This window comes from Mustela nivalis, assembly GCF_964662115.1.
Source record: "Mustela nivalis genome assembly, chromosome: 17".
In the NCBI taxonomy this organism is placed as follows: Eukaryota; Metazoa; Chordata; class Mammalia; order Carnivora; family Mustelidae; genus Mustela; species Mustela nivalis.
In genome coordinates this window covers 3,142,111-3,167,597 of record NC_139036.1, presented here as the reverse complement: position 1 = coordinate 3,167,597, position 25,487 = coordinate 3,142,111, and the positions used below count along the sequence as shown (strand labels likewise).

At 49.7% G+C, this 25,487-nt stretch overlaps 1 protein-coding gene across 1 annotated transcript; it reads right to left on the bottom strand.

The window, feature by feature from the left end:
* Positions 1–837: 837 nt before the first annotated feature.
* LOC309852209 (proline-, glutamic acid- and leucine-rich protein 1-like) lies at positions 838–20,618 on the bottom strand (the record flags this gene model as incomplete). Its single annotated transcript, XM_082708513.1, is given in 10 exon segments — positions 838–985; positions 1,083–1,175; positions 1,177–1,650; positions 1,654–1,671; positions 1,675–2,460; positions 2,558–2,764; positions 12,773–12,874; positions 12,989–13,133; positions 13,245–13,451; positions 20,434–20,618. Coding segments are annotated over 10 exon segments (2,310 nt in total). The 3' UTR covers positions 838–892.
* Positions 20,619–25,487: the final 4,869 nt, after the last annotated feature.

Below are 25,487 nucleotides of genomic sequence, written 5' to 3'. Positions count from 1 at the left end.
GTCCAGATGTGAGCACACTGCTACGGGCAGCGGTGCGTGTGCACACGAACGCACGGGTCTACACAGAGTACAGCTGCACAGAGACGAACACGGACTAACATCTGCGACCGGGGAGTCTATGTGATGGTCACACTCTTCTTCCAGCCCTTCCACAGGCTTGGGGTTTCTCAAGATAGCAGGTTGGGGGAAAAGTTTTGTAAACCTGAGTAAGTTGCCAAAAATTGGCCTCACTAACAAGGGCCTTCAGGACACGCACACTCGGGAAGACGAGGTGCTCTGCCCACATCTCCGGCCTGTGTTCATGCCGCAATAGACAGACCTGTGCTCATGCCACACAGACGGACGCCCGTCTTGCTCCCACACACACGAGAGCCCCAAAGAGGCCGAGGCGTGCCGTGTTTGCAGAAACCAGACACCAGCTGGGCCGTGGCCACAGCTGGGGGAACGGGGTAGATCCAGTCACAAGAAGGCCCAGCCCGGGAACAGGGCTCACACCTCCGTACCTTTCACATTTGTCTACCTCCAGTCACATGGTTTCCAGCCCACGGTTTTGGCGGCACGGGAGCACGCATATTTACACACTCTCACTCTCTGGGACACACAGTGCTCTGACCTCCCACACACCCATCCTAGGCTCTGACAAGCAGCCCCGCTCCTTACTCGTGGTCTCAATCGCCAGCAGCGCCGAGGGCGGACGGTGGGACGACGCAGGGCAGTCGGGCCGCCGGGGAGCACAGGCCGCTGTGCAGACGCACAGGGAGCACTACGAGTACCTTGGGACGCCCGCAGGCGATGGGGCTTCAGGCCGGGAACCCAGCGGTGCAAGAGGCGGGCGGCAGGTGATCTCCCAGGACAGAACTTTATTAGAAACCGAAAGGGCGGCAGGAGAGGATTAGGAATCGGGCTCCGGGGCCGGTGGTGGCTTCTCGTCATCAAGGGGACAATCGATGAAGTCAGCCAGCATGGCGGCCGTGTCATCCTGCTCCTTTTCGGCAAAAAGACGTAAGATTGGAAACGGTCACACACACACAGGCGCACAGAAGGACAGACCCAGAGCTGAGCCCCCTCCCCTGCCCGCCTACCTTCTCGGGGAGGGCGGCCGTCTCTGCCTCGGCCTCCGCCTCCACGTCTGCCACGGCAGGTGTCTCGGGGGGGACCGGCACCTCGTCACCCCCCACTCTCAGTCCCCTCCTCCAGCAGGGTCGGGGGAGCCGAAGGCTCCTCTTCCTTGAGCTCCTGGGGAGGTGGCCCAGCTGGGGGGCTCTCTGGGTCCGGCGGACCCTCCCCCTCAGAGGGGAGCACCTCAGGGACCAGCGTGGGGGCAGCCTCGGCCCCCGGCCCCTCCTCGGCCCCCGGCTCCTCTACCTCCAGCAGCAGCCCGGGCTCGCCTTCGGGCTCAGGCTGGGACTTTGGGGACTGGGCATGGGGCAGCGCCGGGGGCGGGCTCGGCGGCGGGGGCCCACTCTCCTCTGCCGGTGCCCCTGCGGGGCCGAACTCCACCTCCTCCAGCTCCTCCAGCTCCTCCTCCTCCTCCTCCTCTTCCTCCTCTTCCTCCTCCTCCAACTCTCCTTCCTCTTCCTCAAACTCCTCCTCGAACTCCTCTTCTTCCTCTTCTTCCTCCTCAAAATACTCCTCCTCGTCCTCCTCCTCTTACTCAAAGTCCTCCTCCTCTTATTCCTCCTCCTCATCACTGCTGTTGATGTTAATGACCGTCAGGTCTTCCTCCAGGCCAGGGGGTCCTCCGCCGCCAGGAGTCCCTTCAGGGACCAGCTGGGGAGTCGGCAGCGCCACGGGGCCCGGTACAGGGGGGGCGGGGGGGGGCGGGAGAGGCCCCGGGGCCGTGGGAAGCTCCTCGGGCTCCTCTATGGCCGGCCCAGGAGGGAAGGCAGTTGGCGGGCCGGCTGGAGCCACAGGCGGGGGTGTGGAGCCCGAGGGGGGGAGGGGCGGCAGGGGAGGCAGCCCCTCGGGGACGATCACCACGCTGTCATCAGAGTCGCTTTCCAAGGAGATCTCCACGTCGGATGCCTCCTCCTTATCATAGTGGACAAAGGCCGGCCTGGGCACTCTGCCCCCAAAAGTCTCATCCGGGGGTATGGGGGGTGGAGGAGTGCCACTAGGGGCGAGGACGGGGTCCTCGTTGGAGCCTGCCCGATGGTTCTCTGGGCCAGGATGGAGCCGGGGGGGCACAGACACCAGGCCTGGGACGGAGAGGCCTAAGTGGTTGGCTGTGGCTGGAGGTCCAGGGCGTGTCGGAGGCAGGGGGCCCGCTGGCGGCAAGGGGCCCACCGGGGGCATGGGGCCTCGGGGATGGAAGGGGGGTGCCCAGAATGGAGATGGGGCCTCAGGAGGGGGGACTGGAGCAGGCGTAGGGCAGGCAGAGCCCATGGACTGCAGGGGAGGGACCCGGGGGTGGGTCAGGGCAGCACAGGTCACCAGCGCTTCCGAGCAGAAAGATGCCACCTGAGGAAGAGACCAAGGGCAGGTGTGAGCATCAGGCACCAGAAGGGGAGGCCCTGGCTTCAGATGTGGGGGGTAGGGAGGGCCAAGGGGCAGCTACCTCAAGGCTGTCCTCTCGCTGGCCAAGGGAGAAGGCTTGCACTGCGCAGGAGAGGGGAGGCGGGCAGCGGGGAGCCGGGGCCAGCAGGAGTGCCAGCAGCAGGCGGTAGAGCTCCCAGCGGCAGCAGGAGCTGGTATACGGGGAGCTGCCCAGGACATCGCCCTGCTGGACCCCCATGACCAGGGGGAGGACCAGGTCGTGCAGTCTCTGGAAAGAACACGGAGAACACTCAGAGACGGCGGTCAGACCACCCAATATACAAAGCATTTTTACTGCCCTCAAAATCCTCTGTGCTCCCCACCGGTCCCTCGGAAACCACCGGTATTTTTTATTGTCTCTACATTTCTGTACCACAGTTTCTCCATTTACCTATTGAAAGACACTTTGCTTCCAAGTTTTGACAATTAAGAATAAAGGTACTATTAAAAAAAAAAAAAGAATAAAGGTACTATAAACATTTGTGTGCAGGTTTTTGTGTGGACATATTTTGCAGCTCCTTTGGATAAATACCAAGGAGCATGACTGCTGGCTGGTATGCTAAGAGAATGTTTAGTTTTGTAAGAAAACACCAAACTCTTCCAAGTGGTTGTACCATTTTGCATTCCCACCAACAATGAGTGGAGTTCCTGTTGCTCCACATCCTCACCAGCATTTGGTGATGTCAGTGCTCTGCGATGGGCTGTTCTGGTGGATGTGCAGTCAAGTCTCGTTTTTATTTGCATTTCTCTGATGACATCTGATGTTCAGCATTTTTCATGTGCTGATTCACCATTGTATAACTTCTTTGGTGAGGTGTCTGTTAAGATCTTTGGCCCATTTTTCAATTGGGTTGTTTGTGATCTTGTTGAGTTTAAGAGTTCTCTGTATATTTGGGATAACAGTCCTTTATCAGATGTGTCTTTTGCAAATATGTCTGTTCAGTCTGTAGCTTATATTCCATTTTCTTGATATGGTCTTTCACAGAGCAGTTGTTTTTAATTTCAATAAGTTCATCACTAATGATTAATTCAAACATTATATAAATTTCTTTCACGGATTGAATGTTTGGTGTTGATATCCCAATACCCAGGGTCTCTAGGTTATGCTGTCTTCTACAATATTTGCTATTTTTTTCTTTTATATTTAGGTCTGTGGCCCATTTTGAGATAACTTTTTTTTTAAGATATTATTTATTTATTTGACAGAGAGAAACACAGTGAGAGAGGGAACACAAGTAGGGAGAGTAGGAGAGGGAGAAGCAGGCTTCCTGTGGAGCAGGGAGCCCAATGCAGGGCTTAGTCCCAGGACCCTGGGATCATGACCTGAGCCAAAGGCAGACGCTTAAGGACTAAGCCACCCAGGTGCCCCCTGAGTTAATTTTTTTGAAAGGTCTGTATCTAGATGCATTTTGTTACTGTTGTTGTTCTGTGGATGTCTACTTATTTGTGTGTGGTTTTTTTTAATATTATTTATTTCTTTATTTATTTGACAGAGATTACAAGTAGGCAGAGAGGCAGGCAGAACGAGAGAGAGGAGGAAGCAGGCTCCCTGCTGAGCAGAGAGCCCGATGCGGGGCTCGATCCCAGGACCCTGGGATCATGACCTGAGCCGAAGGCAGAGGCTTTAACCCACTGAGCCACCCAGGCGCCCCTGGATGTCTACTTATTATAGCATTATATTTTAAAGACTGTCTTTACTCCATTGTATTGTCTTTGCTCCTCTATCAAAGATCAGTTGACTAAATTTTTGAAGGTCTCTTTCTGGTCTCCCTATTCTGTCCCATTGATCTATTTGTTTATTCTTTTGCCAGTATAACACTGTCCTGATTACTGTAGCTTTATAGTGAGTCTTGAAGTTGGGTAGTGTCAGTCCCTTGTCCTTCTCCTTCAATGTTCTGTTGGCTGCTGTGGGTCCTTTGCCTTTCCATTTAACCTTTAGATGAGTTTGTCGATATCCATAAAATGACATGCTGGGATTGTCATTGGGATTGTAGTGAATCTATAGATCAAGTTGGGAAGAACTGGCATGTTGACAATATTCAGTCTTCCTATCCAAAAACATAGAGTATCTTTCCATTTATGTGTTCTTTGATTTCATTCATCCGAGTTTTGTCGTTTTCCTCATACAGGTCTTATATGACTTTTGTTAGACTTATACCTAAATATTTCATTTTGGCGGGTCCTGATATAAATGGTGTTGTTTTTTTAATTTCAAATTTTAGTTATTATTGAGATATAGGAGAGCAATTTAATTTTTAAATATTAACCTTGTATTCTGCAACCTTGCTTTAGTCACTTATTAGTTCCAGGAGGTTTTTGGATCAATTCTTTTGGATTTTTTTTACATAGGTAATCATGTTATCTTCGAACAATAGTTTCATGTTTACCTTTCCAAGCTGCATACCTCTCATTTCCTTTTAACTTACTGGATTAGCAAGGACTTCAAGAGCTGTGTTGAAAAGAAGTGGCGAGTGAAATAGGACATCCTTCAGATTATGAAACTGTAATAACCACAGCCAATAGAAAAATCAATGGAAGAAAAAAAGGAGAGAGAAGACATCCTTATATTTTTACCCAATCTTGATGGAAAAGCTTGGGGTTTCTCACCCTTTAGTATGGTGTTAGTGGTAGCTTTTTGTAGATATTCTTTATCAAGTTGAGACAGTTCCCCTCCATTCCTAGTTTACTGTGAGATTTTATCATGAATGGTGGTTGGATTTGTCAAATTCTTTTTCTGTGATGTTCTGTCTATCAATGGGATAGATCACATTAATTTTAGAATGTCGAACCAGCCTTGCATACCTGGGATAAATCCCATTTGGTCCTGGCATATAATTCTTTTTATACATTGCTGAATTCAGTTTGCTACTATTTTGTTGGAGATTTTTGCATCTGTGTTCATGAGAAATACTGGTCTGCAGTCTTCTTGTAATGTCTTTTTCTGGTGTTGGCATAAGGGTAATTATGGCCTCATAGAATGAATTAGGAAATAATCTCTCTGCTTCTATCCTTAGAAAGAGATTGAAAATAGATACTTGGTATAGTTTCTTCCTTTAATGTTTGATAGAATCCACCAGAGAACTCATCTGGGCCTCATGCTTTCTGTTTTAGAAGGTTATTAATTACTGATTCAATGCCTTTAATATATAAAGACCTATTATAATTGCCTGTTTCTTCCTGAGTAACTTTTGGCAGATGTGTCTCTCACAGAATAGGTCTGCTTCATCTATGGTGTCAAATTTGTAGGCATAGAGTTGTTCATAGTATTCCTTTATTATCCTTTTCAGGGAGATCCCTACTGGTGTCTCTTCTTTCATTTGTAGTATTAGTCATTTGTATCCCCCTTTCTGGTTTGGTTGTTTGTTTGTTTGTTTGTTTGTTTTTCATTTTTTGTTAACCTGGCTAGAAGCTTACTGATTGTTGTGTTTTCAAATTCATTTAGTTCAAAATCTTTCAAAATTTCTCTTGAGATTTCTTCTTCTGCCAATTTGTTATTCAGAAGCATGTTTTCAGTCTCCCTGTATATTGGGATTTTTCAGTTACTTTTCTGTTACTGATTTCTGGTTTAATTTCATTATAGTCTACGAGCAGAAACGGATTTCTATTCTTTTAAAAAACATTTTTGGTTGTTTTGTTTTGTTTGTTTTAAAAAAAGATCTTATTTATTTATTTATTTGAGAAGGAGCACAAGCAGGGAAAGGGGCAGAGGGAGAAGCAGACTCCTTCTGAGCAGTGAGCCTGATGCACGGCTCTGAGTTGAAGGCAGACGTATAACTGACCGAGCCACCCAGGCACACCTCTTTTAATTTTGTTAGGATGTGTTTTATGGCCCAGAATGTAGTCTATCTTGGCAAATGTTCCATGTGAGTTTGAGAAATATGTGTATCCTGCTGTTGTTGGATGAAGCTGTCTGTAGATGTCGATTATTTCTTGGTGATTGGTGGTGTTATTGAGTTCAACTGTGTCCTTACTGGTTTTCTGCCTGCTGGATCGGTCCATTTTTGAGGGACAGGTGTTGAAGTCTCCAGCCACGTTAGTGGTTTCACCTTTTTCTACTTGTAAGTTTTACCTTGTATAGTTGGACGCCTTATTAGGGGCATGCATAATGTTAAGGAAGAATTGCTATGTCTTCTTGGAGAATTTATATTTATGTAAATATAAATATATCATTACATAAGGCCCTTCTTTATCCCTAACTTTTCTTACACGGATGTCTGCTCTGTCTGAAATTAATATAGCTATTGCGGCCTTCTTTTGATTAATGTAAGCATCTTAGTGGTAGCATGGTCTGTTTTTCTCCGTCTGTTTACTTTTAATCTGTGTGTCTTTATATTCAAAGTAATTTTCTAATAGACAACATGTATTTTGGTTGTGTGTTTTAATCCGCTCTGAAATCTGCCTTTTAATTGGTGCATTTAGGCCGGTGACGTTAGAAGTGTTATTGATAAACCTGGATTAATATCTAACATTTGTTACTATTTTCTCTTCATTGTCCTTGTTCTTTGTTCCTGTTTTTGTCTTCCACTCTTTTTCTGCCTTTTGTGGTTTTAACTGACAACTTATTATGATTTCATTTTCTTTCTTTCTTAGCATGTCAGTACTTTTTTTTTCTTTCTTTTTTGGTTGCCCTAGAGTTTGCAATATATATTTGTAACTATTCCAAATCCACTTCATTATTTTTAAAAAGCTTTATTTATTTATTTTAGAGAGGGGACATGGGTAGGCAGTGGGGAGGGGCAGAGGGGGAGTGAGAGAATCTCAAGCAGACTCCCGGCCGAGCGTGGAGTGCAACAAGGGGCTCAGTCTCACTACCTGAGATGGAGACCTGAGCCAAAATCAGCAGTTGGACACTTAACCAACTAACCCAGCCAGGTGCCCCAGTCCAGGTCCACTTTCATTTTTTTTTAAGTTTTTATTTTTTATAAACATATATTTTTATCCCCAGGGGTACAGGTCTGTGAATCGCCAGGTTTACACACTTCACAGCACTCACCCAAGCACATACCCTCCCCAATTTTTTTTTTTTAAGATTTTACTTATTGGGGCGCCTGGGTTGCTCAGTGGTTAAGCCTCTGGCTTCTGCTCAGGTCTTGATCTCAGGGTCCTGGGATCCAGACCCGCATCGGGCTCTCTGCTCAGCAGGAAGCCTGGCCCCCACCCCCACCCCGCCTGCCTCTCTGCCTGCTTGTGATCTCTCTCTCTCTTGCTGTCAAATAAATAAATAAACAAAATCTTGAAAGATTGTTATTTATTTATTTAAATTTATTTAAATAAATCACTAAATTTATTTAAGATTTATTTAAAATCTTTAAAGATTTTATTTATTTATTTATTTATTTATTTATTTATTTGACAGACAGTGATCACAAGTAGGCAGACAGGCAGGCAGAGAGATAGGAGGAGGCAGGCTCCCCGCAGAGCAGAGAGCCTGACATGGAGCTCGATCCCAGGACCCTGGGATCATGACCCGAGCCGAAGGCAGAGGCTTTAAACCCACTGAGCCACCCAAGCACACTAATACTATACAACTTTTATAGTCTATTATTTCCAAGAAAATATTCACTTTTTTGAAAGAACTCATAGGTTTTTTGTTTTGTTTTGTTTTTTGGTTCAGTTGTTAAATTTCCAAAGCAACATATATAATTAAAAATAGATGTTCATGGACTAAAATATCTGGAGAGTTAAGACAATATTTAAACTAATATTGTCTGCATATCCCTGTGTTTTAAATATCACTGATAACCAAATAAGGTTATATTTACATTTACAATATGTTATAAGCATGCTACAAAAAGAAAGTTATTGAAAACTCAGAAAATTACATCAACTTTACTCACAGTTCTAGGTTTTTTTTTTAATATATTCTTTAGGTTATTCCTTTGCTTTCTAACACTGTGAAATAGAAATATAACAGAATATAACAGAAATATTCTGTGTCTCCATTTCAGGCACAGAACTAAAAACCTCTGTAATTTCCTATGAGGATAGCAATAAAAGTTTCTTTTATTATGTTAAGGGGGTGGCTTTTGGATCTCCCCTAGGAACTGGGGCTGGTTGGCAGTGGGGTCAACTTGTGATTGTGATTAGAGCCATGGACCCTTGAGCCCACCAGCCAGACCTCTGGGGAGAGAAGACAACTGGACATGAAGATCAATGGCCAATAGTCAATAATGTAATCAATCATGCCTGTGAAATGAAACCTTCATAAAACAACGTTTCTCATAACATCGTGCATTTGTAGAACACACTTTGATTTTAGACTTTCTGTTTCAGCCAAACTAGCAAAAAGGGTCAGGTTTTTGTTTTGGTTTTGGACATTCTCATATTTGGAATCATAAGGGTTCTGTGCCCAACTCCACCACGGGTGTGGGAGGCGGTGTTCCACTCACCAAATTCTCTGACACCAGCTAGTTGTGCTACAATATAACTCAAATCTGACGCTATCTGTGTGGACATAGATACCTGGAGAGAGCAGGGGCTCAGTCCCACAAAACTGTCCCCCCAACCACTGCCCCACCGCACACATACTGCACACTTCAGACAAGAGGCACAAATCCCGGTTGTCACCCGTGCCTCTGACCAACCTATTTTCCAAATTACAGCCATTACTGTTACCGCTGCCACTGTGGGACTGGCCTTGCATCAGACTGCACAAACCACCCAATTTGTGCAAAAATGGCACGGGAATGCTATCAAGGCTTGGAATCAACAAACAGTCTAGATCAAAGATTTCATGAAAGAGTCCTTGATTTAAAGGAAGCTGTAATATATATAGGAGAGAAGATCTTGCAAATATAAGCCTTCACCTTCCGTGTGATTAGAATGTTTCTTCCTTCTGTGTTACTCCTACACCTATAATAACTCAGAAATACCATGGAACAAGATTTCACCATATTACTAGTCATGATGGTGGTAATTTAACTGTGGATATTAAACAGCTTCAAGATACTATTCAGGGCATTCCTTGTGATCCTTACAATCAGTTCCAAGAGTGAGTTTCGCACAAAGGATTAATGATATTCTGTCTGATGTAAAACCCTTTGCTTGAATCAAAACACTGGTGCTGGCATTATAGGTGGAATGATGATACTTTTTATTGCTATAGTCTTTTTACGCTGAGTCCTCAGATGCTCACAAACATCTTTCTGACGACCAATGGTTCAAGAACTTGCAAAATGGATTTTGCGGCTTCTGCATTAACAAAAACGGGGGGGGAATGAAACCATCCCTCAGAATGATAGGCTGCTTAAAATATCACTAATGAGAAATGGTACTGGTCACGCAAGCATGCTTGACGATGACCTTGAGAAAACCTGAACTAGCAGCAGGCCTCGGGTGGAGAGGAGGATACAGGTCCTTGAAGCCCAGCAGCTCAGGCTGGAACATCGCCTGTTTCCCTTTTCCGTTGTCTCCCCTGCCTCAGGAAAGCCTGCTGTTAGAATAATCCCTTTATGTGCACTTGCTCCGCCAAAAATCCAAGCCGCTGGGCCAGGCACAGCCTACTCTGTTTACCTACAAGACTGTGGTCGCCGTAGGCCTCCCATTCCTTCTGGTTGACCTACAAGACCCATGACGAATGTATAACCTCCTCCTTTGTTGGGTGTGATCTTGTATCTAATAAATACGGGACTGAGGAGTTTTGGGGGGTGACGGTCCTTTCAGTGTCATCTCTGCTCCCTCCCTCTCCCAGGTGACTTGTTTGTTCCTCATTCTTCTCCCCAGTGCCATCAGGAAGGGGCCCGCAAATGCCTGGCAGAGGGAAGAGATGCACGGAGGGAGGCCTGGTGCTTGTGTGAAGTGGGAGTCACTCAGCGCTCAGGGAGCTGTCATACCCTCAAGGCAAAGCTGTCCTCCTGTGCCCTGAGCCACAACCTTTGATGCCAGACCAATACTCTAGGCCAGGAGTGTCTTTACATTGCCCTAGGGCTGTGAAGCTAAAAGATTCCGTGGCGTCCCCAGTGGGAGAGGAGCAGTGCTTCCAATAGACAAGGGTGAGTCTCCCCACTTTGCCCTCCCCAGGCCAGTGTTCTCCCAGGCCCCCCCAAAACGGAAAACCTACTCTCACTCTTCAAGGGTCCGTCCTTCTTGCCCTACCCGCTCTGCTGGGCCACAGGAACCTGGAAATGATGGCATCGGGCTTCCCATGACAGCACCCATTCGGCCCCCAACTTTTGCGCACTTGACCCACAGAAGAGACTCAGGAGAGCTATGCAGAGAAACTAGAACAGGCTTTAATTAATGAAATTAACACTACCTAAAGGTTCTGCGAAGAACATGGGGAGAAGGGAGGGGAAACCTGTGGGCAGCGGCAGGAGTCCCAGGAGCTGTGGGACTGGAGGCCAAAGGGACACGGATCTCCATGTACTGTCCCTAGGCCCATGGCCCCTGGGATCACAGACGAGGCCTCAAGCCCCCACCTTCCTTCAAACTGCTGGTTCAGGGATTGGGAAGTTTTCCCAACGTTGGCTGGCAGGCTGGGAGCCCGGTTTTGCTCCAGGACCGGGCTTGATTTGTGTCTCCCATTCCACACTAGTCTTGCACCGGTGTCATCTAGAAGGAAGTGCAACACCGGCTACTTTTCCAGGAAGCTATTGGCTCAGCCGAGCCTCTGCCTCTTGGAAGCAGGCTGTGATTTGGAGGAAAACGGCTTGTTGCCCGGTGCAGATCTTTTGCGTCCTCTCCGGTGCTGGGCAGGGAATGAGGGGTTCTTTGTGGCAAGGCTGCTTGTTGGGGCCCTGCTCGTTCCTGCTGTAATGCTCAGAGCCCCAAACCTGGAGCACAAATCTGCAACTACATCTCCTCTCCCCAAACCTGGGGGTGCTGCGGTAAGCCCCATGCTGATGGGGGCCGGCATTGTGTTGCCAGCTTGGGGGCCGGGCTGCTGGCTGTTGGGCCCAGCATGGGACACGGCGCCCGGCACCTGGGGGGCAGTTGCCAAGCCAGAGGCAGAGGCAGTGGGCTGTGATGTGGACGAAAATGCTTTGTTGCAGGGTGCAGCTCTTTTGCACCTAATGAATCGCTGGGCAGGGAATGAGGGGGTCTTGGTGGCAAGGCTGGTCTGGGCTGTGCTGACCAGAGAGGTGGGGCCACTAGGAGGAGAGGCCAGGACGCCCCCATCCCCGCAGGCGGCCTTGCTGGCAGAGCTAATGCCATCTGACCTGGACCTCTTCCTGCTCTGGTGCCTGGGGATGTGACTGAAGCTAGGGGCACTCGGGGCTCCCGACACAGGCTGGCTCGTCGTGCCGGCTCCAGCGGTCCCCGACATGGTGCTCTGGCGTGGGAGGCCCCCTGTGTTTGGGCCCAGGCTTGCCCTGGAGCCCTGTGGGCCGCTTGGGGCCCTGCTCGTTCCTGCTGTAATGCTCAGAGCCCCAAACCTGGAGCACAGATCTGGGACACCATCACCTCTCCCAAAACCTGGGGGTGCTGTGGAAAACCCCATGCTGATGAGGACCAGCATTGTGCTGCCCCCTGGAGGGCGGGGCTGCTGGCTAATGCGCCCAGCATGGGACACAGCGCCAGGCACCTGGGGGGCTGCTGTCAAGCCAGGGGCAGCGGCTGTGCCAGGGGCGAGTACAGCAGGGGAGGTAGCCGAACATGGCTGGGCACTGGCACGGGTGCCCCGGGAGGCAGATGCGGGTAAGGGAACCACATAAACTGCCTGAGTGCCACTGCCCAAGGTCAGCTGGACTACCGTTGTGCTCAGGGCCTGGAGTGGGACTGGAGCCTGAGCTGCCGGCTGTCCATGGGGGGGAGAGCTGTGAAGGGGGCTGGCTGCGGGCCACTGCCCACCAACAGCCCCGAATGGGGCCTGGGCAGTGGATCCCGGGTTGCCACTCCCCCCAGGCAGCGCAGGCAGCCCTGTGGGGACTGTGACTGAGACCATGTTGTCCCCGGGCTGCATCGAGAGGGCCTGGGTAGATGCAACATTGCTCCCACTGCAGCCAGGGAGAGACCCCAAGAGGAGAGGCTGGGAAGAACCTGAGGAGGAACCGAAGGTGACCTGGGAGTCAGAGGCTGGCAGGGGAGCAGCCACTGCAGCAGGCAGGGCCAAGGCACTGGATGGGCTAGTTGGGCCACAGCTGCAGGTGGCCTCTGTGTCCCCTCGAAGAGCATCTTGAATGCGCTGGAGAGCAGCTGTCTTTTCCCGGTCAAGGTCCTCAGCAGTCACTCGAAACCCCGGCTGAGGGGGTGACGGCAGCCTCAGAGGCTCCCCTCGCCTGTGTGGCAGCAGACTAACCTTGCGTTTTCCGGGCCTGGAACAGTCAGCTGGGGATGAGCAGTTCCTCGGCGTTGTTTTCTGCCTGGTGGTGGTATCGGCAGCCTTTTCCGGCTGGTTCTTCTGGCGAAGGGCAGGCACTCCGGCAGGACACAAGGGACTCTTTTGGCTGACTTTTTTGGGGGACCTCGGGGGCCACGCGGCCTGACTTGTGGCCAGACCCCTCCTCCTCTGCACCGGGTAGCAGCCCATGGTGGAACTGTAAGAACTGGTGATGGCATTTCGAGTGGGGCAGGAGCTCCTCTGGGAGCTGGGGGACTTCTTACTGTATGGGTCTTCTGAGCTCTCTTCCTGGGGGACGGCTCTCAGCAGAGGCCCAGGCCTGGGCACAAAGGAAGAGAGGCCTCCGTGGACCCCCAGGGGACTAAATGCCCTCTGTGGGGTCCCAGTGCCTTGAGGGCCCTTTCTGTGAGGACCCTGGGCCTGGGCCAACCCTTTGCCGCTCCGACTGGGGTCTCTGCCCACCCGCTCCGCTGTGGAGACATCATGGACGTTCCTGGGTGCCGAGGGCCGCAGCCCGGTGACGAACCGCCTCTGCAGCACACAGGGGGTGACCGTGTCCACGATGGACTCGCAGTTGCGGCGGCAGGACACCTGCGATCCAGGAGCTGACAGCATCGCCTTCAGCCGGCAGCCCCACCTGCAGAAGGTGGTGAGGAGTCCCAGGAAAAGAAGGCGCAGGTTCTCCAGGGTCCCGGAGAAAGCTGCTAGGAGTGAGCATGGTTGCCGGCTCGTGGAGGACCGCCTGCGAATGGACCCCGGGGCGTGGACCGCCGGTCGAGCCCTGGGCGCCAAGAGTTGTCTGCGGCCACAGGGAGCCAGGTGGGGGCCCCGCAGAGCCCGGGGATGGGGGGAGGGGCACGGCCTACTCAAGGAGGTGCCCATAGAGCAGTCCGGTAAGGCTAGACGCTGAGGATAGCCAACTAGGCTCGCAGCGCTCTCCTTCAGCTGCCAAGTCGCAGCCGAAGGCCTAGAGCACAATGCGGGACCTGTTGCCAGGACACAGCTCTAGAACCTGGAACCGGAGGAGTGAGCGCGCGAGCAGGAACCCCTGTGCACTCACACAGCTTCTGTTGGGTCATCACCCGGGTCATGAATCAGGCCTGCAGAGGTGCTGTGGAGGGGTCCACTCCCTCGTTCCCCACACTTGGGGGGTTCACAGATCTCTTGGGCTTGAAGGCTGAACTGAGGAAGAGAAATGGGGGCACAGTGGGTGCCAGCCACCTCCCCTGGCTACTTCTGGGTGGGAACAAGGGAGACTTTACTTTTCATTGTACATCCTCTAGACCATATTTTGTTTTGAAGCTTTAATTTTAAAATTAAATTTTAATTTTAAATTCAAATTTAAATGTGGGTCTCCATTGTCCCATCAAAGCATTTCTCAATGCCTGATCACAAGAGGCCCCATGGAGCCCAGCAGCACACTAAGAAATGTTGTATCACGTCGTATCAGACCTCCAAGCTAACTATGCAGTCATTCCTTCCATCATTTCCCAAAAGTTCCATTCATTTCTGTGCAAACTTGGAATTCTCCTGAAGATAGGCAAGCATTCTCCTAGAGCAGTAGATGTATGTCTCTTGCGTTTCAGAAATCCCCCAGTGTCCCTGCCTTCCATCTGGGGCTTCAGGGTTGCCATGAGCCCACTCACCCAAGGCAGAGGGTGTCCTTTCACGGACTCCTCAGCTGAGGCCGGTCACAGCAGGACGGAGCCCGCCCCACTGCTGAGGTCCACCTGTGGCAGCTGTGCGCTTGGCCTGAGGCCCCTCTGCGGGCCACATACTGTCCACGCCTAGAGCGGTCCTGTGGGAGGACTGGAAACTTGTTCACCATCTGTGGATACTTGGTAAGGTCCTTGCAAAGTGATAGCTCAGCTCCCTTGTGAGAGCAGGGGAATCTACAGTTCCCGGTATTGAAATCTAGGATTTTCCTTACCAATATTTCAGTACTTCTGAAATCTCACAGAAGTGGAAAAGGCAGGATCTAAAGTTTAAACATACACAGCACGCCTCCTATGATACAGACCAACAGAGATTACTGCTCATGTCCGCTGAAAGTTGCGCAAGTAGTTAAAAGCTAGCAAAGGCAGACACAAAGCAATTTTATATCAGTACTCGAGGACATGTGAATCATTAGACAGCACAGTGCAGAGTAATGAGGAAATGAGCTATTGATACATTTCACTAACATGACCTTGAGTGAACAAGCCAGAAATAAAAAAGGACCTAACCGTGTTTTTGCATCACTGTTGTAGCCTTGATTCCTCCTGTTTGGTTCCTAACTTTGCATTCACCTACATTCCGGCACAATAGCAAATAACATTGGTGGAAACAGACGCTATTGCCCCTTAGCTAATTTTAAAGGAAACACTTCTTTGTAATTTCTCTGTTTAAGGAGACACGGGCTCCTGGGTGGCTCAGTCTTTTAAACAGCTGACTTGGACTCAGGTCATGATCTCAGTGTCCTGGGCTCGAGCCCCGATCATCAGGTTCCATGCCTGGCATGGAGTATGCCTCTCTGTCTCCCTGTACGCCTCCCCCCTTCTCATGCGTGCACTCTCAATCTTTCTCTCTCAAATAAATAAAATCTAAAAAAAAAAAAAAAAAGAAGAGAAACACGAATGACCTTTTTCCTATGGGTCAGTCTATTCCTTCCTATTCAGGAATCTTAAAATGTTTAAGATGTGTTCATAACTACCTCACATTACATTTGAGAGAACAGCTCTATTTTTGCACATTAAATGCTAATTAATAAATGTCCAGTTGTTGCCTGCGGTTGGGTGAAGAAGCCATGTTCCTGGTGGCAATTGTCAATTGTGATAACTAGTGGAGACACACTTTGATCACTTCCCTTTCAAATATCATTCTGTCTGTATTTTTGTGAATGCAGAATTTAGTAAATAATGCAATATACATGGAGAAAATAAGCTTAAAATTGGTAATTTCAGTAAGATATTCATTCTGTATTCTTATTTATAGGGTTCATTTAATTATATGATTCAATCTTATTTATATGATTCAATGCACTGGATCTTTAGTAAAATTAATTGTGAGTGGGGTTTTGGTTATTTTTTCCACCCTGGTTTGAATAATTAGCCATGTCCTCTGATATCTCATTGCTGAGAAATATGATGGTAAAAACCAAAGGCTTGGTGTGTTCCTTAAAGATGTGTGGACCTGCTGCAGGTCCTGGAATCATGTTAATCCAGAAAATGCACAAGAACCAAAGAGGCAGGAAAGCCTGCAACTGCTTTCCTGTCCCAGAGCAAGGGACACAGTGTAGTGACTAGTGTTTTGCTGCCCTCTTCTGGTTCGTGTTGGAAGCCCTTGTTTAGACACCTTCCAAGAACGCGGCTTTAGGGTTCAAAAAAATAGAGCTTCCCTATGACCCTGCAATTGCACAACTGGGTATTTACCCCAAAGATACAGATGTTGTGAAAAGAAGGGCCGTCTGTACCCCAATGTTCATAGCAGCAACGGCCACAGTCGCCAAACTGCGGAAAGAACCAAGATGCCCTTCAACCGACAAATGGATAAGGAAGCTGTGGTCCATATACACTATGGAGTATTATGCCTCCATCAGAAAGGATGAATACCCAACTTTAGTAGCAACATGGACGGGACTCGAAGAGATTATGCTGAGTGAAATAAGTCAAGCAGAGAGAGTCAATTAAGATATGGTTTCATTTATTTGTGGAGCATAAGAGATAACACGGAGGAAGGACATGGGGAGATGGAGAGGAGAAGGGAGTTGATGGAAACTGGAAGGGGAGGTGAACCATGAGAGACTGTGGACTCTGAAAAACAATCTGAGGGTTTTAAAAGGGAGGTTGGGGGAGCCTGGTGGTGGGTATTATGGAGGGCACATATTGCATGGAACACTGGGTATGGTGCATAAACAATGAATTCTGTTACACTGAAAAGAAATTAAATTTAAAAAATAGTTCATTAAAAAAAAAAAAAAAAAAAACAGAAACCCACCGTACTCAGGGAAAAACGTCCTCCCCCAAGCAACATCCACGAAGAGAGAAGCGTGGATGACAGGGGAATCGGCCCACTTCCTGATGGGGGAGCGCCCAGGCTAAGGAGCCGGCCTCTCCCATGTCAGCGCCTTGAGTTGGAAATGGGCAAGCGTCAGTTTCCCCACAGTGTATGTGAACGCTGGAAGCAAAGGCCTTCTGCCTCACTGTGAGAAAGAAGTCTGTTGGAGGGGGCCACCGTCCCCATACAACATGGCTCCAAGGAGAAGGATGCCTTCTCAAACCTCAGCCTAGCCTAAGCAGTGGGCCAAGGCCTTAACTCCAGGAAGCAAGCCCGATGCTGAGCCGCCTTTCCCGACCATTGCTCTTTCCTGGGGAGAGAAAGACTCGCCCCGTGTGTTGCTGCTGAAGTCTAAGGAAGGGCCCGGGTCGTGGTGTCTCAGGAACTCCAGGAAGGCGGCCCCCAAACTTGGCCTCAGCGCACCAGGCACGTGGCAGAGGCACTGGCACCTGCTGTCCCCTGGCCGCCAACCTAACAAGCGGTGCACAGCCTCCGGACCTACGGCAGAACACAGACTCCCGCTCAGAGTGCACAAGACTACTTCTGAGAGCCACCCCACTCTCGCAGCATTACCTTAGAAGAGAGCCCCCGAACCCTGCTGGGCCACCTTTCGGAGAGAGGCATGTTGCGTACCTGTCTGGTGGCAAGGATGCGGTACCAAGGCCCTCCTTCAGGCAAACATCCTCCAGGGTCCGTGAGCACAGAGGCCTATTCGAGACGGTGATGGAAGCGCCTGGCAAGTGCAAACAGCTGACCTCATGGCCACGCGTCTGTGGCGCCCCTCATACCTGGTCCGGGGAAGGGAGAAACATTTTGGACCCTGGAAGCATAGAGGAAGGCGCAATGGTGGGGAGGCCCCGTCAGCTCCCACTTCCCCTACAGCCACAAGCCTTCTCTCAGAAACAGGCCCTGGTTCCTCTACATGGAGGGCCCAAGGCTTCACCCCGCAGAACCTGTCAGTGTATCCAACACCCCTCATCTGACAGCGTGTTTCAGGGAGACAGCCTTGTCACATGGTGCCTGGAAGCTGATCGGGTGTGTGGCGACTTAAACTCTAAGAAACACCGTCTTGGCAAAAAAAAACATTTTCCCTAGAACAACTTCCATGAAGAGCCAAGCCGGGATGTGGTACAGAAACACCCCGCATACTGATGGGGGAGAGCGGGGCCGAGCAGCCAGCTCTCTCCAGTCACCATTTTGGGTTGTGAGGGGGAAGCAAGTTTCCAAGAGTGTGTGTGAATGCCTGAGGTAAAACCATCTGCCTCCCTGTTAGAAAGAAGTCTGTTTGAAAGGTGACCACCCTCCCCTGACAGGGCGTGTCAAGGAGACTGGCGCCTTCTCAAAGGTCTGCCTAGAGGCCTAAGGAGAGTGCCATGCTCTCATCTCCCACAGACTAGCTTGAAGGTCAATGGCCTTTTGTGCACATGGCTCTTTTTACTGAGGAAAGAATCGCACCCATATGTGGTGGGGCAAGTCTAAGGAAAGTGCCTTGACCTTAGGTCGGTGGAATGTCTGAGGAAGCTCTTCCTTCACTATGGCCTCAGAGCAGGTGGCCATGCTGCCTGGGGACCGGCTCCTGCTGTCTCCCAAACTCCATCTGAACCATGGGCCAAGGACTGCAAGACTGACTGTGGAACCCAGACCCCAGCTCTGAGTGTGCAAAGGATTTGACTCACCTGACTGATGCCAGACGTATTAGTGAGGAGCATGTGATGAAACCAGGCCACAGGCAACGGCCTCCACAGTGTTGCCAGAATACAGGACTCCAGCGGATCTCCCAAATCAACACCACCCTCTGCGTGTCCCCCGAGGCCAAACCTGTAGCCCGAAGCTCACCCAGTAGCTAGCAGTCCACTCAGCCCTCGGGAGAGGATGCTGCACTGCCATCGATTTGACCCCTAACACCTTCAGAACTGACAACTGAACCCTAGGCCTAGACTTCTGCCTCCCTCGCCTGGCCCTATCCCTGCTGGTGAGTCTGAAGTGGGTAGTGGAGCCGTGGGCAAGATCAAGGATGGTCTGAGCCAAGGGACATAGCAGGTCCCGTGATGTTGCTGGAGACCATGATGCTAGTGGAAACCCGAAGCTTCAGGAACCCTAAGAGCATCTGCCTAAGTCCAAGCCAGAAGGCAGACACTCACTTTACTGCTGGTCTGCCACCAACCCTCAAAACTTTCTCAGCCCCACCACTAGCCAGGTACTTTCCTGCCTCGGGGGCTGCCTCTCACCCTACCCTCAGCTTGGCTCTGGCCCTCTGAGGGCCCGAATGGCCAGGCAGAGAATCAAAGGGTTTTGGGACCCAGGGCCAGTTCAGGGCAAAACCCCCAGGAACACAAAACCAAGGAAGCCATGGGCAACAGACCCAGCGGGGCTGAGAGCATGGTTCTGGTGAAATCCTGAACCGCAATCCTGCGAGGGCCCTAGACCCTGAGACACCACCCTAGCCCTGAGCTTCACCCTAAGGCTTACCCTCGACTCTGGCTGCAGGGCAGGGCTCTACACTCCCACTGGCTCAAGCATCTTCCCAGACTGTAACCCCAACCCTAGCCCTGGCTGTGGGTCTGATGGTGTCTGGTTCTGAGGACCCTGTGGAAAGGGCTCCCCTAATTCAGGCCACACTCACCGTCCTGGAGCCCAGAAGGAAACCGGGCCACTTGACAACGCCCAGGGTTTGTGGGCCCACAGGGTTCCAGCCACAAACCTGAACCCTGGCCACACTAGGTGCCACCCGCCTCCCACCGCCTACCCTACACCCCCACATTCCCGAGGCCACAGCTGAAGCCCGAGTCTCACCTTAATGTTTACCCTCTGCCCAGCCCTCATGGTAGGAACGCTGCAGGGCTACACAACGGGCCCCTGGTGTTTATGGGAATGGCACACAAGCCCTTGCACTGGATATGGCCATGACCTGTCCAGAAGCCTACTTGTGAGCCAAAGGTGAACCTGGGACACCGTCTGGCAAGGCCAGGCCACTCTGGCAAACAAAGAAGAAACCTTCGGTGCATCAAGCACGGGGGTGTTTCTGCAGCCCAGGAGGCTAGCGAACACACCGCCGCTTCAGGAAGACTAAGAGGAACTTGCTGGGGCCCACTTGGAATCTCACCCTCACTCTAGCTCTCCGTTCGGTCCTCGGGCACTTCTTCACCACACCTTTCAGATAGGTGCGTGACGGCTTCCAGCTTCTCAAGCCTAACCCTAGCGGTCAGCCTGACCCCGCCTGAGAAGGCATGAGGGGAGTGCTGTGCTAGACACCCAGCTCGAAGATACAACACGGTAGGAAAACCCTCCGTCAGACTAACAGCCTCAAGGCACACGGAGCAGAGAGGCCTTTCCAAAGGGGTGTGTGCAAATGCAAGGCAAGTGCCACAGGCTTACCTTGGAGAAACCAGTCTGGTGAGCACGCCACACCTGGTCCTGTGAAGAGAGAAGAATTTCTGATGTCCGGAAGCGTTGAGGAAAGTGCAAATCCCTCATCTCCCCAAAAGAACTATGGAGAGGATGGTCATCGACTAACATTTTCCCCTGAAGCTAGAAGCTGTCTCCCAGATGCAGGCGAGAGCATAGTTACTTGGTAGGGCCCTTACCCTCGACCCCGAGAAACCGGCTTGTGCAGGATGCACCTCTGCCCTGACATCCTGTTTCGGGGAGACAGTAGCGCTTTGACACGGATGCCTGGAAGCAGAATGAAAGTGCCGTGCTGGGCCCTGAACTCTAAGGAACAACTCTTGGGGAAAACCGTCCTCCTCTGATCATCTTCATCCATGGACATAGACGCGTCGAAGTGTAAGGGAAATGTCCAGTGTACTTATGTGGGAGGGACAAGGCCGCGCGGCCGGCTTCCCTCAAGTCACCGTCTTGTTCCATGAAGGGAGAGGCAAATTTCAGAGTGTCTGAGATGCACGAAGAAAAGGCCACTAGCCTCCCTGGGAGAACTAAGTCAGGGCGGACGCGACCACCCTCCCCTAACATGTTCAGTTTTTTGTTTTTGTTTTTTTTTAGTTAAGAAAGAGTTTGACTTTTTTGGCCAACTTGCATAAATTTTATATATTTCTTGTTGTTGCTGTCTTATTGTTCTTTTTTTTTTTAAGATTTATTTATTTATTTATTTGACAGAGATCAAAGTAGGCAGAGTGGCAGGCAGAGGGGGGGAAGCAGGCTCCCCACTGCGCAGAGAGCTCGATGGGGGGCTCAATTCCAGGACCCTGGAACCATGACTTGATCCGAAGGCAGAGGCCTTAACCCACTGAGCCACCCAGGCGCCCCATAGCATCCATTCTTGACAAAAAGCCTCAACAAAGCAGGGATAGAGAGAGCATACCTTAACATCACAAAAGCTACACAGGCAGGACCCACAGCTAATGTCATCCTCAAAGGGGAAAAACTGAGATGTTTTCCCCCAAGGTGAGGTACATGACAGGAATGTCCATTCTCAACAATTGTATCCAACATAACACTGAAGTCCTAACCTTGGCAATCACACAAGAAAAAGAAATAAAAGGCTTCCCGATCAGCCAGGAAGAAGTCAAACTTTCCCTACTTGTTGAAAACATGATGATAATGTATGTAGAAAACCCAAAAACTCCACCGAAAAATTGCTAAACTGGTAGAGGAGTTCAGCAACGTCATGGGATATGAAGTCAACATACAGAAATCTGTTGCATTTCTTTTTTTTTTTTTTAATTTCGTTTATTTATTTATCAGAAAAAGAGAAAGAGCACGAGAAGGGAGAGTGGCAGGCAGAGCAGGCAGAGGGAGAAGCAGGCCCCCGCTGAGCAAGGGTCCCTGTACCGCACTCAATCCCAGGACCCTGGGATCATGACCTGAGGCGAAGGCAGCAGCTTAACTGACAGAGCCACCCAGGCGCCCCAATCTGTTGCATTTCTGTACAATAGTGATGAAGCAGCAGAAAAAGAAGTTAAGAAATTGATCCCATTTACAATTGCACCCAAACCAGTAAGATACCTATGAATAAACCTAACCTAAAAGGTAAAAAGATTTGTAGTATGAAAACTATAGAACACTCACGAAAGAAACTGAAGAGGACACAAAATAATATAAAGACATTCCTATGCTCATGGATCGGAGAAACAAACATTCCAAAGCCATGACTCCCTGAGCAGGGGCGAGTGGGTTTCTTTTACTTAAGTTAGGGTGAATACTGAGAAAGGGGAGTTTCGTCATCACATGTAGAGATGGGCATAAAATAGGAGATGGGGATTGAGGAGTGCACTTGTGATGAGAACAGGGTATTGTAAAGAGTGCTGAAATCACTTTATTGTATGAAGCTAATATTACATTGTATAACTGGAATTTAAATAAAAGCTAGCTGGTATTTTTTGAAAAGTTTTCAAAAAAATAAAAAATAAATAAACAGAAAAGGACATGGGAAGGGAAAAAAAGTTATAAACTAGAAAAAGTTAATAAAACAAAATGGAAATGAACTAACAAAAATTATAAATGAACTAACAAAAATTATCTCCCAGTGCTGCTTCAAGAGTAAAGATTGACTTAAGGCACATTCTTGAGTTGTTTTTATAGGATTGAAGCAATGTACCACGAGGTTAATGAGGTTAAAATAGTCACCAGGAAGACCCCCCACGTGCTCCCTCTTTCTGAGGAATATAAACCTTATATTTTAGAGGCAAATAGCAGGAAGGACTCTGGCAAGCCTAGACCAGTTTGAACTCAAACACCAACACACCCCTGCACAGGGGTATGTATAGTTACCTCTTCCTCATTATAATGTTAAAATCTCTGCCAAGGAAGGAGCACAAACCTCATTGACATAATGTACAAGGTATGAATAGGCATGTTTCTTTAAAATGGGTGTGTGAACTTATGCCCATCTCTACGTGTGATGGCAAAACTCCCCTTTTGAGTATTCATCCTAGCTTAAATAAAAGGAACCCGCTCACCTCTGCTCAGGGAGTCATGGCTTTCAAAGTTATTCCCTGTCATCTCATTTGTTGCAAATAAAGTTTCCTTTGTGTGAGAAATCCACCCTGTATAGTTTCTTCCTATAAGTTAAGTTACATTTGGAGTAATTCCCACAGTTGTTTTAACCAGTGTTAAAGTCACTGTTGGCAATGACAAAATTAGTCTGAACATTATGTGCCTCCCAAAACCAAACAGATTTCAGCGGGAAAAAAAAGCACATTTGTGTAGTTTAGGGCTTTGGTTAGGCCCATGTTGGGTACCCCTGAGAGTCTGCTACTATGACTGGACCTCATTCAACATTGCCCTGTTCCAGGTCCCTGGATACCCCGACCTGTGAGCCTGACACCAGCAAAAGCATACCCTCTCGACTGCCCCATGGGCAACCAAGGCCCCCAAGCCTGTGGCGCTAAGGCCCTTCTCCAACTACTTGCATTACCTTAAGCTTGGAGGATGCCCACCCCTGAAACTCTCTTTGAGGAAGCCACTGAAATGGGTGACACTCAGTTCCAGTGTGTGCTTAGCATTTGTTTAAGTCCCAGGTTTTTGCATCAGTGAAGGTTCCCAGGTATCTCTTGGAAATACCACGGTCAGTACACTAGAATCAGCCTTGGCAGGTCTTCACAATTCTCCAGCTCCGCCTTAAGAGGATATGCACATTTATGTGGACTAAAACCTGCAAATAAGCAGGTGCCCTCTAGCCCCCAAAGCCCACTTCTATGAACCAGCTTTTCCAGACACTTGCCCTGTCACCAGGATTCTGCCCACATGGCTCATGCATGGGCAATAAATACTCCATTGGCCTGCTGAAGGATACTGGGAGGCCCTCCAAGCCTGTGGATCTTAGCTTGGTCCTAAACCAGCTTCCAGGCCACAGGAGGCTCATCACCCAAAAATCTTCTTGAGTTGGCACCTTTCAAATGGTCAAACTCAGTCCCCTTTAGGAATGGCCACGTGAGGAGTCCAGGGCTTACCAATAATCAAGGCTCCTAGGTGCCTCTCAGTTAAGGATACAACTGCACCCTGGCAAAGCAGTCCAGACTCCTCCACCTGTAACTTTGGAGAGCATAGGCGCTTTTATGTACGATAGGGCTTGGAAAAGGCAGGTTCCTTGTACCCTCAACAGCCCACTCCCAAGACTCATCTTTTCAGGACACTTGCCCAGGTCAGTTTCGCTAATGCTGACAAGGCTGTGCAGTTGCCTCCAAATTGGCCTGCAGAGAGAATATGTGCATTTGTATAAACTAAGGCCTCAAATAAAGCAGGTATCAGGTACCCACCCCCCCCCAAAAAAACCTACTTCTGTGACCCAGCCTCTTACTACAACTGTCTTGTTCCAGGTCCCCAGCTTCCCAGACCTGAGCTTCACATGCGTGGGTAATCTGTATTCTATCAGCTGGCCTTTGGCTGCCTGGGTCCTCCAATCCTATGGACCATAAACCAGGCTTCAAGGTTTGTAGAGCCTCCAGGGCAGAGTGAGCCCACCTCCCCAAACATCTCTTTGAGGCTGCATTCGAAACTGGGTGCCTCTTATGCTATACGATAAAAATTGCAATGAGGCTGGTACCAGGTACCTCACACAGTTGCTCCTGGATGTCAGCCTCTTTCCTACAACTGCTCTGTTGCAGGTCCCCCAGATACCATGACCTGAAGGACCTTGAGCATGGGCAGCCCACGCACTGAAGCCAGCCTTGGGCATTTGTGGTCCGCAAGGCCTGTGGAACTGGCCTTTACCATTTACACTAACATAGATTCCACTCCACAAAATTTTTCCTGAGGCTTCAGCTTCAAACTGGTGTAAAGTCAGCCCCCATTTGGACTGGCTTTCTGATGGGGTCCTGGGTTTACTGGTTATCAAGGCCTCGAGGTGCCTTTCAGGGAAGGATAACCTTATCAGCATGCCTGGCCCCATCCTGGCAAGACAATACAGATTCCTCCACCTCTACCATCACAATAAATATGTCCCTCGGTTAAGGTTTGGGATTAGGCAGATTCCATGGTCCCAAAGAGCCTGCTCATGAAACCTGGATTCCCCAAGAAGCTGACAGTTCCAGGTCCATGGCTCCCACGACCTGCATGCACCTGTGCATGCACAGAGCACACTCTGCCAGATGGGTGTGTCTGACAGGGACCCTCCAGACTCGTGGGGCTCAGGTCGGCCCCCAATCTCCCGCAGAGCCTCCAAGATGGAAAGAAACCATTCCCAGGAAATCTGTCTGAGCCTGCATTTGAAACAGAACTGATAGTATGGAGGTTCCTCAAGAAGTTAAAAAATAGGGGCGCCTGGGTGGCTCCGTGGGTTGGGCCACTGCCTTCGGCTCAGTTCATGATCCCGGGGTCCTGGGATCAAGCCCCGCGTCGGGCTCTCTGCTCGGCAGGCAGCTTGCTTCCCTTCCTCTTTCTCTGCCTGCCTTTCTGCCTACTTGTGATCTCTGTCAAAAAATAAATAAAATCTAAAAAAAATAAAAAATAAAAAAGTTAAAAAATAGAGCTACCCCACGACTCAGCAACTGCACTACTATTTACCCCAAAGACACAAATGTAGTGATCTGAAGGGGCACCTCCACCCCAGTGCTTATAGCAGCAATGTCCACAATAGTCCAACTATGGAAAGAGCCCAGATGTCCATCGATAGAGGAAGGGATAAAGAAGATGTGGTATATGTATACAATGGAATATTCCTCGGCCATCAGAGAAAATGAAA